This window comes from Lampetra planeri, chromosome 38 (genome assembly GCF_965212315.1).
Source record: "Lampetra planeri chromosome 38, kcLamPlan1.2.h2, whole genome shotgun sequence".
Classification (NCBI taxonomy): Eukaryota; Metazoa; Chordata; class Hyperoartia; order Petromyzontiformes; family Petromyzontidae; genus Lampetra; species Lampetra planeri.
Window position 1 is genome coordinate 5605840 of NC_136144.1, and position 16064 is coordinate 5621903.

Sequence of the window (16064 nt, forward strand, 5' to 3'; positions counted from 1 at the left end):
CACAGAGACACACAGTCACACACAGTCACACACACAGTCACACACAGTCACACACAGTCACACACACACAGTCACACACAGTCACACACACACACAGACACACACAGTCACACGCAGTCACACAGTCACACACAGTCACACACAGTCACACACACACACACAGACACACAGTCACACTCACAGTCACACACAACTCACACAACACACACAGTCACGCAAACACAGTCACTCACAGACACAGTCACACAGTCACACACAGTCACACACAGTCACGCAATTGATCTGCAATTGCTCCAGGAATGGATTAGAGCATTTGAGTGTGTACACACGTGTGTGCTGACATGTGTGTATGTGTGTGTGCGTCTCGACTCAGCCTGAAATGACTACCTTGCGCGGTGTGTAAACATCGCCACTGGGGAGACAAAGGCGGCCGGGCGCGGTGCTGGCCACCCACCCCCTCGTGTGCCGTTCCGGCCTTCACGAGCGCTCCCTAACAGCACTTGCCCCAACAGTCTGTTAAGAGGCTATACGGGGGACCTTTGTCTGTCTGTGTGTGCGTGTGCGTGCGCAGACCACATTGCACACATCATCGAGCTGCTTGGAAACCTCCCAAAGAGTTTTGCGATGTCCGGACGATACTCTCGGGAAATATTCAACAGCAAAGGTCGGTGCACCGCGCAGAGTGACACCCATCGATAACTCACGCGACCTCCCCCCCCACCCCCACCCTCAGCCCTTTCGCAAAACATCTTAATATGTAGAGGAGTCCAGAGCTTGGGAAATGTGTTGCCAGCGCCGGCTCACACCCCCGCCTGCACGGCTGCCGCACTGCAGCTTGTTAGTGGCTCCTCGGCGATTGTGTGAGATGCAGATTTGCACGGACTGAACGATGCTACACGAAAGCAAACGTGATTGTTTGTTATTATTATTATCGGGGAGTGGGGCAACCGTGGAGTTGGCGAACGAATAATGATCAACGTTTGAGAAATGTGTGACGCACGCAGTTTTGCCGTTCGCTCTCAGAGAGAGTAGAGGGGAGTGATCCAGAGGCATGGGAAACCACACGTTCACGGCGCTGTCAATGATTGCCCAAGCTCTGTCATCCTACATTGGGGATGTTTGGCCACCTCCGTAAACGAGTGAGAAAAACCCACGCTAAGTGAGAGGGGGCAACCCTCGATCCCCCGCAACGCTGAATGGCCTTTCCTCTCGCACGTCCAATACTCGATTCTTTGCGGTGGGTAAACAATGTCTTTCAAAAAGCGCCGACGCTACTACTACTACTACTACGCCTCGCGAAATAAAAAAACTTTACGCTGAGCCGGTCGCGCGTTCCGAGGTTCAGCGGTAAACATGGACCCGCCTTGCGAAGATCTCGGAACAGGAAAGGGTTAATTGGCCGTATACAACTTTTATACAGTAGACTCTGGATTATCCGCGTGCGATTTATCCGATTTGCGGATGGACCACGCACACTGAGATTTTGACATAAATTAATAACTTGTGGATTTTCCCCTTAAGCCCCAAATTATTCATCTGAAAACTGTTTTACATTGTTATTCTTGGAAATGTCTATCGCAAGCCATGTGCTTAAACCGAAAAAATAGGGTGCTCTGGCTAAATCCGAAATCCACGTGATCGCCACTACAGTACAGTAGTTGCATATCTTCACAACAGTGGGCGGGGTTTTATTGACGTCGATAGGCGTGACTCCGCTGCTATACACTCCGTGGTCCGAATCTTCTTCTGGGCGGGAGCAGGAAAGTGTCATCACCGATGGCGCGCATCGATCGGTCGATCGGTAGTTTTTGGCATAGAGATCCGCACATTATATGGCTAGAGTAGAACCCCTCTTAACGACGGTAATTGGTTCCACGAAACCGGTCAAATTATTTGGTCGTTAAGCGAGTATATGTTTCCACTTCAAAGCGCAGCAGACACTGAACGTAAATAATGCCCCAACGCTCATGAATGGACGTCGCTGATTGGCCGATGCCCAGTCAGACGATTTTGGAGCTCGCCGATTGGCCGAAAATTGGCAGTCGCATGCTCGTCGTAAGCCCGTCAGTAAGCGAACACATTGGGCTCTATGGAGGCACTACACTACTATACACTACACTATACACTACTATACACTACACTATACACTACACTATACACTACACTATACACTACACTATACACTACACTACTATACACTACACTATACACTACTATACACTACACTATACACTACACTACTATACACTACCATACACTACACTATACACTACTATACACTACACTATACACTACACTATACACTACACTATACACTACACTATACACTACACTACTATACACTACACTATACACTACTATACACTACACTATACACTACACTACTATACACTACCATACACTACACTATACACTACTATACACTACACTATACACTACACTATACACTACACTACTATACACTACACTATACACTACCATACACTACACTATACACTACACTACTATACACTACCATACACTACACTATACACTACTATACACTACACTATACACTACACTATACACTACACTACTATACACTACACTATACACTACACTATACACTACACTACTATACACTACACTATACACTACTATACACTACACTATACACTACACTACTATACACTACACTATACACTACACTACTATACACTACACTATACACTACACTACTATACACTACACTATACACTACACTACTATACACTACACTATACACTACACTACTATACACTACTATACACTACTATACACTACTATACACTACACTATACACTACACTATACTCTACACTATACACTACAATACTATACACTACACTATACACTACACTACTATACACTACACTATACACTACACTACTATACACTACACTATACACTACACTACTATACACTACACTATACACTACACTATACACTACACTACTATACACTACTATACACTACACTATACACTACACTACTATACACTACTATACACTACACTATACACTACCATACACTACACTATACACTACTATACACTACTATACACTACACTATACACTACCATACACTACACTATACACTACACTACTATACACTACACTATACACTACACTACTATACACTACACTATACACTACACTATACACTACACTATACACTACTATACACTACACTATACACTACACTACTATACACTACTATACACTACACTATACACTACACTATACACTACACTATACACTACACTACTGTAGGGTTGTTACGGGAGGGCTGTAGGTGCATGGGATCCAACGGGGAATAAACACAGTGGGCGGAGCTCCGGGAGTACACGGGGGGGGTGCCCGCAGCGACGTCCGCATCAGGCAGCCTGGGGGGTTGTGATCCTGACGGGGGGTATAAAGGGGGAGGACAGAGAGAGCTCGTGGCTGAGTCTGGGAACGAAGGAGGAAGAAGGAAGATCTGCTAGTTAGAAGCCCTGGACTCCCCTCGACGCCGCCCTTGTAAGGGCTGCGGAGGATCGAGCCAGAGGCGTGGTTCCGTGAACCAGGGTCAGTACCCTGGGACTCCGGAGACCGTAGCCCGACTCACCAGTGTCGGGCCAGTTAGCCTCCCCTAGCCCGTTAGTGGAGGACTTGGGGTTAGGTCAGGATTAGCTAGGGTGTATCCCCAGTTATCCGGGTGAGGGGGCCGCTACCCCCTCTAGTGCTGTCCTGTACCGACAACTTGTAATAAAGATACGTGTGCCTCAACCTGGGTGTCCAGCGTACTTACCGGTACTTCACTACTATACACTACACTATACACTACACTACTATACACTACACTATACACTACACTATACACTACACTATACACTACACTACTATACACTACACTATACACTACACTATACACTACACTATACACTACACTACTATACACTACACTATACACTACACTATACACTACTATATACTACACTATACACTACACTACTATACACTACTATACACTACACTATACACTACGCTACTATACACTACACTATACACTACCATACACTACACTATACACTACACTACTATACACTACACTATACACTACACTACACTATACACTACACTATACACTACACTACTATACACTACACTATACACTACCATACACTACACTATACACTACACTACTATACACTACACTATACACTACCATACACTACACTATACACTACACTACTATACACTACTATACACTACACTATACACTACACTATACACTACACTATACACTACACATTGGGCTCTATGGAGGCCCGTCGTTAAGCTATTAGTCGTTAACAGGGGTGATCGTTAAGAGGGGTTCTACTGTATTTTTGTATTCTCCGAGATTTTGAATTATTCGCGACTGTCCTCCCCGTCATGAGCGCAGATAATCTCGAGCTTACGCTATATGTAGAGGATCGCAGAGCTTGGGTGGGTTATGTGTTGCCGGCTCACCGCATTGCTGCCTTCCCCGCTTGTCTGCTGTTCCCGTGTCGCTGTCTGCCAGTCATCTCAGTGAACTCATGACACCTGTGCCTTCATGTGACCTTCTGCCAGCAGCGAACCTTCCGCACTTCACGTGACGGCCTTAACGAGCACATAGCCTGGTACAAAACTAAAAACGATTTTGTTATTTTACCAGGTAAGGCCCACTGAGCTATACAGCTGTTTTTCAGAAGCGACCTGGCCACAAATGATAGCTCAGCAAAGTGGCTTATCATTACGTGGAAATTTATAGCAGCCAAATACTCTAAACGCGTGATGTTGATTCTAAATGTGGAGGAGAAAACCGGAGAACCCGGAGAAAAATCCACACGACCACGGGAAGAGAGTCATGCAAACTCCAAATATACACCAGGCGTAAGGTTCGGGATCGAACCCACAACCTCCTGTATACCAAGCGAGGTAGTTAACATCTCGCCAGTGTGGCACAAGCTAGGCTCTATGTACGTTAAGGCCGTCACTTCGCAACGAACGATGGCTGTTGCTGTTTTTTGTTGCTGCTCTTTTGGTGGTGGTGAGCCCGCGTGTGGGGAGCGGTTGTGCAGCGTGGTCACGGCAGTTCACCGCATTTCGTGACCCCCGTGACCCCCCGCAGGAGAGATGAGGCACATCGACGAGCTCACGCCGTGGGCGCTGCCCGACATGCTGCTGGAGAAGTACGGCTGGAGCGCGGACGAGGCGAACGCCTTCGCTTCCTTCCTGCTGCCCATGCTGGCGCCCCGTCCCTGGCGCAGAGCCACGGCCGCACAGAGCCTCGACCACGAATGGCTGCAGCAGGCCTAGCGGGGCCCAGGCTATAGCCCATGCCATCGTCATGACGATGAGCGGTGGCGGGGGCGGCCCTGTAAAGATGGGGTGAGTGGACCTGGAGACACCAAGAGAGAGATACGCAGAGAGAGAGACACACACACAGAGCCTGGGCCACTCCTGGCTGCAGCCGGCCTAGGCAAGGCCCACGCTGAGGCGATCGTGGTCAAACCTATGATGGCTGCGCAGATGGGAGTCGGGCAGGGCGATGGGACATGGAGACGTGGAGAGAGACAGATGCCGATAGACAAAGACAAATCTTTTTGGGATGCCTGAAGATGCGGGGTTCCTGTGCACTTGTGGTGTAGAGCTAACTCTAGACGTGGGCTCTAGGCCTGCCGGATTCAGGCCTGGCGAGGGCTTGCTTACTAGGCCTCCAAGTAGAATGGCCACAAACGCTCCTCAAACTGTTCTAATCGGCGTGCAATTTCTAACGCGCACAATATGCCACAGACATAAATGACCGTGACTCTGAGGCGCGGAGTCGAGTCCAGTGTCCCGTGAAAACGGGGCGAATCTAAGAGGCAGGGCCTTTAAGTGTCTGTGAAATGCCCGTGTAGATTGAGGGCTGTGAATGTGACGCAGGATGGCGTTCCAGACGGCAGGGCCTGCCACGAAGAGACGACAACTGGCAGTGACGGCCCTGATCTTTGCAATAGCGGGTAGGAGGCCGTGAGTCACGCTCGCTGCTGCAGAGACTTCTGCCGTGCGCTGCGTTGCAGGGTGACGGTAGGGTGAGCGAAGAAAGATACGGTGGACGACCGAAAGCGGTGGTAGAGACAGCAGGTGATCTTGTAGCTGGCCCTGCTGGTGATGGTGGGAAGCTAGTGGAGGAGGGAGTGTAGGCAGGAGATCTTGTAGTTTGTTATGGAGGGAGGCGAGGGAATTTCGCCGATGATGACAGGTGCAGAGGATGTTTTGCAGCCGCTGTAGTTTCTTGAGGTTTACTCGATGAGAAATAAAGACAGACGGAGATTGCAACAGTCGGCCATGCCACGGGCGAGGGTGTCGGCGATGTGGGTGGTGATGAGAGAACGTAAATGACGGAGGGCCCTGAGGTGCTCGTTGTCACATCTGATGATGCGGTAGGTGTAGTAGGTAAACATGGAAGGATACGACACAGCTGAGAGTGACGTCGAGGAACGAGATGGATAGTGGAGCCAGCGACTAATATTCCGGAAAGCTGGTGGGCAGGGGGGAGCGCAGATGTGGTGCTTGGGATTCGGAAGAGAATTCAAGGAGAGAATCTCGGTGCCCAGCACCACTCCCTCCGGAGAGCCTCTCTAAGTCGAGAGGTGGCGGTGGCTGTGCCTGGTGCCCGGTAGGACGCAGGAATGGCCGTGTTGACACCCGGAAAGCCTTGCGAAGAGAAAAATCACAATATTTTGGGGGGGGCCCACCTCGACTGATAATGTAGCTACTACGACACTCATTATAATTAATGAAGTCACTACGTCACTGATGTCGCTACTACGACACTGATAATGTCGCTACTACGCCACTAATAATTCCGCTACTACGACACTTATAATGTCGCTACTACACCACTGATAATGTCGCTACTACGACACTTATAATGTCGCTACTACACCACTGATAATGTCGCTACTACACCACTGATAATGTCGCTACTACACCACTGATAATGTCGCTACTACACCACTGATAATGTCGCTACTACGACACTGATAATGTCGCTACTACGCCACTAATAATGTCGCTACTACGACACTGATAATGTCGCTACTACACCACTGATAATGTCGCTACTACGCCACTGATAATGTCGCTACTACGACACTGATAATGTCGCTACTACACCACTGATAATGTCGCTACTACACCACTGATAATGTCGCTACTACGACACTGATAATGTCGCTACTACGCCACTAATAATGTCGCTACTACGACACTGATAATGTCGCTACTACACCACTGATAATGTCGCTACTACGCCACTGATAATGTCGCTACTACGCCACTGATAATGTCGCTACTACACCACTGATAATGTCGCTACTACGCCACTGATAATGTCGCTACTACGACACTGATAATGTCGCTACTACACCACTGATAATGTCGCTACTACGACACTGATAATGTTGCTACTACGACACTGATAATGTCGCTACTACAACACTGATAATGTTGCTACTACGACACTGATAATGTCGCTACTACGACACTGATAATGTCGCTACTACACCACTGATAATGTTGCTACTACGACACTGATAATGTGGCTACTACGACACTGATAATGTCGCTACTACACCACTAATAATTCCGCTACTACGACACTTATAATGTCGCTACTACACCACTGATAATGTCGCTACTACGACACTGATAATGTCGCTACTACGCCACTAATAATGTCGCTACTACACCACTGATAATGTCGCTACTACGACACTGATAATGTCGCTACTACGCCACTAATAATGTCGCTACTACGACACTGATAATGTCGCTACTACACCACTGATAATGTCGCTACTACGACACTGATAATGTCGTTACTACGCCACTGATAATGTCGCTACTACGACACTGATAATGTCGCTACTACACCACTAATAATGTCGCTACTACGACACTTATAATGTCGCTACTACACCACTGATAATGTCGCTACTACGACACTGATAATGTAGCTACTACGACACTGATAATGTCGCTACTACGACACTGATAATGTCGCTACTACGACACTGATAATGTCGCTACTACACCACTAATAATGTCGCTACTACGACACTTATAATGTCGCTACTACACCACTGATAATGTCGCTACTACGACACTTAAAATGTAGCTACTACAACACTGATAATGTCGCTACTACGACACTGATAATGTAGCTACTACGACACTGATAATGTCGCTACTACGACACTGATAATGTCGCTACTACGACACTGATAATGTAGCTACTACGACACTGATAATGTCGCTACTACGACACTAATAATGTCGCTACTACACCACTGATAATGTCGCTACTACGACACTGATAATGTCGCTACTACACCACTGATAATGCCGCTACTACACCACTGATAATGTCGCTACTACGCCACTGATAATGTCGCTACTACGACACTGATAATGTTGCTACTACGACACTGATAATGTCGCTACTACGCCACTGATAATGTCGCTACTACGCCACTGATAATGTCGCTACTACGACACTGATAATGTCGCTACTACACCACTGATAATGTTGCTACTACGACACTGATAATGTCGCTACTACACCACTAATAATGCCGCTACTACGACACTGATAATGTCGCTACTACGACACTGATAATGTTGCTACTACGCCACTGATAATGTCGCTACTACGCCACTGATAATGTCGCTACTACGACACTTATAATGTAGCTACTACACCACTGATAATGTCGCTACTACACCACTGATAATGTCGCTACTACGACACTGATAATGTTGCTACTACGACACTGATAATGTCGCTACTACACCACTGATAATGTCGCTACTACGACACTGATAATGTCGCTACTACGCCACTGATAATGTCGCTACTACGACACTGATAATGTTGCTACTACGACACTGATAATGTCGCTACTACGCCACTGATAATGTCGCTACTACGACACTGATAATGTCGCTACTACGCCACTGATAATGTCGCTACTACGACACTGATAATGTCGCTACTACACCACTGATAATGTTGCTACTACGACACTGATAATGTCGCTACTACACCACTAATAATGCCGCTACTACGACACTGATAATGTCGCTACTACGACACTGATAATGTTGCTACTACGCCACTGATAATGTCGCTACTACGCCACTGATAATGTCGCTACTACGACACTTATAATGTAGCTACTACACCACTGATAATGTCGCTACTACACCACTGATAATGTCGCTACTACGACACTGATAATGTTGCTACTACGACACTGATAATGTCGCTACTACACCACTGATAATGTCGCTACTACGACACTGATAATGTCGCTACTACGCCACTGATAATGTCGCTACTACGACACTGATAATGTTGCTACTACGACACTGATAATGTCGCTACTACGCCACTGATAATGTCGCTACTACGACACTGATAATGTCGCTACTACGCCACTGATAATGTCGCTACTACGACACTGATAATGTCGCTACTACGACACTGATAATGTTGCTACTACGACACTGATAATGTCGCTACTACGACACTGATAATGCCGCTACTACACCACTGATAATGCCGCTACTACGACACTGATAATGTCGCTACTACGCCACTGATAATGTCGCTACTACGACACTGATAATGTCGCTACTACACCACTGATAATGCCGCTACTACACCACTGATAATGTCGCTACTACGACACTGATAATGTCGCTACTACGACACTGATAATGTCGCTACTACGACACTGATAATGTCGCTACTACGACACTGATAATGTCGCTACTACAACACTGATAATGTCGCTACTACAACACTAATAATGCCGCTACTATGCAACTAATAATGTCGCTACTACGCCACTAATAATGTCGCTACTACAACACTGATAATGTGGTGGCTACGCCACTGATAATGTAGTTACTACGCCACTGATAATTTCGCTACTACACCACGCTACTACACCACTGATAATGTCGCTACTACACCACTAATAATGTCGCTACTACACCACTGATAATGTAGTTACGACGCCACTGATAATGTAGTTACTACACGACTGATAATGTAGTTACTACACCACTGATAATGTCGTTACTACAACACTGATAATGTAGTTACTACGCCACCTTCACATGCGAAGGGCTCGCAAGTGACGTCATCACATCTACACCTCTATTTAAGAGAACGAAACAGGCGGATTTCCCCACAAATCTGGCTGTCCGCCTGATGATGCTGGTTGTAATTACTGGCGAAACGTCGTACTCAGATTGTAAATGTTGTGGCTTGGCTCTCCCACACACCGGTGTGCTGTACTAGTATACTACACTATATACAACATGATACATTACACACTACACTATACACTACACTATACAATATACTACTATACACTACACTATACACTACACTACTATACACAATACACTACACTACTATACACAATACACTACACTATACACTACACTACTATACACTACACTACTATACACAATACACTACATTATACACTAGTGCTGTACTAGTGAGGAATTGGCCACGTTCCGTTTACGTGACAACCCTGACCAGTTGGCTGTGTCGGGTGGTGGTGGGTTTCACGACACATTTATATATTTACGCGATCTAACCCCAAAATAAATAACTAACCTCTGTTATGGTTGGGAGAGCCGTCTTGCACTGCGCGTGGCTTCCGAGACGAAGTGTCACCGCAATAACGTGAAATTTGTATTTATATATTGCACATCAGAGCTGCCTCCACAGCGCTCACGGATACGGCACGTGGAGATGTATCGATCTATTAGATGCTTTAGATTTAAAGCTTTCGTGACTGCAGGGATTCATCTTCTTGGTTATTTCGGTAAAGTCACGTAGAAGGGAAATAATGAAAGAATACAAATAAAACATAATAAAATAATTCTCACGACGTTTCGGCCACAACGCAAGCAGCCGTCCTCAGGTGAAGAACAGGTCTCATTCAGACGCTGTCTTTCCGACAGACCTGTTCTTTACCTGAGGACGGCTGCTTGCGTTGTGGCCGAAACGTCGTGAGAATTATTTTATAATGTTTTATTTTTTATTATTTCCCTTCTACGTGACTTTACCGAAAGAACCAAGAAGACTATTAGATGCTGTACATATATTGACGACGACGACGATGATTACACCGCACTGTTCGGCATGTTGTTAATTCGCTGTTCGGATGAAGGCTGCGTCGGTGATGGGGGAAGAGGGGTTTTGGGGGGGGGGGGGGGAGTTTGTCTGACCATACTTCACCACGTTGGTACAATGGTGGTGGTGGTGGTGGGGAGGGCAGGCGAAGGACCTCTTTAGATGTCGCTTGGCCTGCTGACGTTAGCCGTGGCCGAGAAACCGAACTCCGATCGCCGTTCGTTGCGCGCTGTCGCTAACCGCTGCGCCACCGCTCATTCCGCCCACCGATGATGATTCTGATTCCGTATTGTTCAGCACATCGGACCCGGCGCGGCAATTCAAACTAACGCACGCCTCTGTGCGCCCAGGAGGGTGAATTGGGTAAGGGGCCGTCCATAAATGACGTCACGCACCTAGGGGGGGGGTGGGGGTCAGACATTTGTGACGATGTGTGACGAGGGGGGGGGGGTGTTTGAGAAATGTGACGTCACATCAAAATGCGCAACTTTAAAAAATTATAGACAACACGTTCTACTTAATTAAATTTACTTTTTAATAAGTGTGTTTTCCTACAACATCAGAGTGTAGCGCCACATTAAATATGCACTACAATGACAATAGTTTAAAGCGATTTGAAGCATGTTTTATTTTGGGGGGTGGGCAGAGCTTTGTGACGTAATATTTGATGGGGGGGGGGGGGGTCTGACTTTTTGTGACGCCGTGTGACAAAGGGGGGAGGTCAAAAATCGTCCAAAATCGCGTGACGTCATTTATGGACGGCCCCTAACGCGCTCATGGTCGATCCTGCAGGTCGCGTGCTGTGGGGTGGTGAAGTGTGGGGTGACTCCATCCATTATATTTTGCTACTGGCAAAGGAGGTCTCATAATGTAAATGCTCACCCAGAGCCGTCATTACTCTGATGGTCCGTTGTCTTTGAGTTATGCGCCTTTTGGCGTCTTCTGGTCCAACACCGTATAAGACTAGGCTCCATTTCGTGGCCAGTTCGTTCGGGTAGAACCCCACCATGCATTGGCATCGTTTATCCACCGCAGCCCGAGTCTACAGACGCCTTACAAGTGCAATTTTGACCGCAAGTGTTGTGGTTAATGCAAACATAATCCCTTGTATAAAGGTGTCAGTTTTGTTGTCAGGAAAAAGGGTACAAACCTATTACTATATCTTGCTGCTGGCAAAGGAGGTATCATAATTGTAAATGCTAATCCCGAGCTCTCAATACTCTGATGGTGCGTTGTCTTTGAGTTGTGCGCCTTTTGGCGTCTTCTGGTCCAACACCGTATAAGACTAGGCTCCATTTCGTGGCCAGTTCGTTCGGGTAGAACCCCACCATGCATTGGCATCGTTTATCCACCGCAGCCCGAGTCTACAGACGCCTTACAAATGCAATTTTGACCGCAAGTGTTGTGGTTAATGCAAACATAATCCCTTGTATAAAGGTGTCAGTTTTGTTGTCAGGAAAAAGGGTACAAACCTATTACTATATCTTGCTACTGGCAAAGGAGGTATCATAATTGTAAATGCTAACCCCGAGCTCTCAATACTCTGATGGTGCGTTGTCTTTGAGTTGTGCGCCTTTTGGCGTCATCTGGTCCAACACCGTATGAGACTAGGCTCTAAGAAAAGCTGTCTCGGGTGTGGACCAATCAATTTCAAGGACAATGCATACATTATCAGAGTGTGTTTTTTTATTTGCATTCTGACTGCAGGTATTGTGGTCTATATAAACATGATTCCTCGTAAAAAAAGGTTTCAGTTTTGTTGCCAGAAAAAAGGGTAAGAAAACCTAAATTTCGATGTAAAGCTTTCGTGACTGCAGGGATTCATCTTCTTGGTTCTTTCTGTAAAGTCACGTAGAATGGAAATAATAAAATAATAAAAATAAAACATAATAAAATAATTCTCACGACGTTTCGGCCACAACGCAAGCAGCCGTCCTCAGGTGAAGAATTATTTTATTATGTTTTATTTTTATTATTTTATTATTTCCATTCTACGTGACTTTACCGAAAGAACCAAGAAGGTAGTAAACCTATTATTACTATCATAATTAACTCCATCCTCTTCCAGGACGCACTCGGCAGGGTGGAAGAGGAGGCCAAAGACCCCCTAGAGTGACCGCTGCATTGTAACTTTAAGATGTTTTCTTGTTCATGTTTTTGTTTTTTGTTTGTTGCGGTTGCACCCGATTCAAGAGCCGAATGGCTCACAGGGCTATACCTGATAAATGAACTTGAACTTGAACTTAAGCCGGGAGTGAACGCTGCACCCCCTGACGGTGCGAGATGTCCTTTCTGGGGGGCAGCGAGACGTGGCCAGATTCTATGTTTGGAAAGTCACATCATCGAAAACACAAATTTAGCACGGGGCACTTGAGTTACGACTACTAAAACTTGATTTGAAGCTTTCGTCACTGCAGGAAAAGTCACGTAGAAAGAACAATAAATGAAATAGAATACGACGTTTCAATTGCAACACACAACATAGACACACTCTGTGTGTCTATGTTGTGTGTCTCTCTCTCTCTGTGTCTCTGTGTCTGTCTGTGTGTCTATGTTGTGTCTCTCTCTGTGTGTCTGTGTTGTGTCTCTCTCTCTGTGTGTGTCTCTATCTGCTTGTGTATCTGTCTGTGTGTCTATGTTGTGTGTCTCTCTGTGTGTCTGTGTGTTGTCTCTCTCTGTTTGTGTGTCTGTCTGTGTGTCTATGTTGTGTGTCTCTCTCTGTGTCTCTGTGTCTATGTTGTGTGTCTTTCTGTGTGTCTGTCTCTATGTTGTCTCTCTCTGCTTGTGTGTCTGTCTGTATGTCTATGTTGTGTGTCTCTCTCTGTCTCTTTGTCTGTCTGTGTGTCTCTGTGTCGTGTGTCTCTCTCTGTGTGTCTCTGTGTTGTCTCTCTCTCTGCTTGTGTGTCCGTCTGTGTGTCTCCGTGTCTGTGTTTTGTCTCTCCCTCAAATTTAGTTCTACCTGATGACGACTGCTTGTGCTGCAATCGAAACGTCGTATTCTATTATTCAATTTATTTTCTTTCTACGTGACTTTACCCAAAGAACCAAAGAGTTACAACTACTACTTCAGAGTATTTGGGTCTTTCGGCAAAGTCGCGTCGATGGGTTAAAAAAAATCCCCAAAAACTACGACGTGACCGAAAGACACAAAGAATATGAATTCCTGCAGTCACGAAAGCTTTAAGAGAACAACGACTTCGTTTAATCAAACCCGCCTACGTTTTTGTTAACATTAAACTTTTATGTTCTTGGTTCTTTCGGTAAAGTCACGTAGAATGGAAATAATAAAATAATAAAAATAAACATAATAAAATAATTCTCACGACGTTTCGGCCACAACGCAAGCAGCCGCCCTCAGGTGAAGAACAGGTCTGTCGAGAACACAGAGTCTGAATGACTCACCCCAGACGCTGTCTTCTCGACAGACCTGTTTTTCACCTGAGAACGGCTGCTTGCGTCGTGGCCGAAACGTCGTGAGAATTATTTTATTAATTATTTTCTTATGTTTTAATTTTATTATTTCCATTCTACGTGACTTTACCGAAAGAACCAAGACGATGAATCCCTGCAGTCACGAAAGCTTTAAATCGAAAATTAAACTTTTAGTTTTAAACTATTGAGAATCAAAAGGGCGTAAATGTTAATAAGGAACCACTGCTTTCGAGAAAGCTCTCTGGAGCCGAACCACCCTATTAGTCGAGAACCTTCCGCCAGCAGTGCCGCGAGCAGGCACTTGCAGGGCCGCGCCTTTACCTCCTTGATTGATCCTCGTGTCGAAGTGAGCTGCGCGATCGCCTCGTTCTCGCCGGGATCCTTCAATGTCCTGACTTTTTTTTGGCTTTCACATTGAAAACAAGCGCCGAGGGAAGTTCCCCGACGAGGGATTGTTGGTTAAAATTCAAGTTCATGTATTAGGTGTAGCCCTGTGAGCCATTCGGCTCCTGAATCTGGTGCAACCGCAACAAACAGAAAACAAAAACATGAACAAGAAAACATCTTAAAGTGAATATGTGACTATGTGCAAACAGAAAATCCAAGAATAGACAGCAAAATATTGCAGAAAAAGCACTGTACACCGACGCTGTGTGCAAAAATCCCAGTGGGATGCAAGTCAAACAACAACAACAACCACAAGACAACTTAGATTACGGCCATCAGTCTAACTCCGTACTACAACAAACAAACATGGCCAAACCTAAAAACTTTTCGAAAATCACCAAAATAAAGCCATAAAAGCAATGAAACAGTGATCATAGGAACTGTATTGTTGGTGCAACAAGCTCGACTGTACGTACTGTATGTTGAACTTCTTTCGCACCGTACGTAGCCTAGCGTGCTCATCGATGTTTTGTTAGTGTACAGGCCAGACCTTCATTTGTTACTCGATACTTTCCGGAACGCTGCGAGGCCACCTTAGAAGTAGAGATCGTCGGCGTAAGGCACTACCACTAGAGTACAAATTTCGCCTATCCGTAATATTCCTGTAAATTACTTTAGTGGTGGTGATACTGCTGCGTTGGCAGTGTTGCACAAGCACAAATAATAACAACAACAACAACAACAATTCTCAACGCGTTTGCCAATGGCACTGTGGCACTCACATAATTTATACGTGCCGTGAATAAGGCCCATTGCGCGAACCGTCGCCTCCCGTACACGTGTAGAGGAGTAAAATGGGGACGTGACGTCAGGTGTGCCGTTCAGTGCGATGACGTCACGTCTCCTAGGGTACTCAAGGGATACCCCGTGACGTAAGCGGGGTCACTGTGGGAACGGGTAGAGTAAGCAGGGTGAAGAGGGAACCAGTGGGTAGAGAGAGAGGGATCGAATAGG

At 46.0% G+C, this 16064-nt stretch overlaps 1 protein-coding gene across 1 annotated transcript in view; it reads left to right on the top strand.

The window, feature by feature from the left end:
* LOC144731164 (SRSF protein kinase 3-like) overlaps positions 1–5470 on the top strand; it is a 47295-nt gene extending 41825 nt beyond the window's left edge. Inside the window, exons 12-13 of the mRNA XM_078612128.1 lie at positions 572–664; positions 5154–5470. Coding sequence (XP_078468254.1) covers positions 572–664; positions 5154–5341 — 281 coding nt within the window. The 3' untranslated portion in view covers positions 5342–5470. The remainder of the gene's footprint in view (positions 1–571; positions 665–5153) is intronic.
* Positions 5471–16064: the final 10594 nt, after the last annotated feature.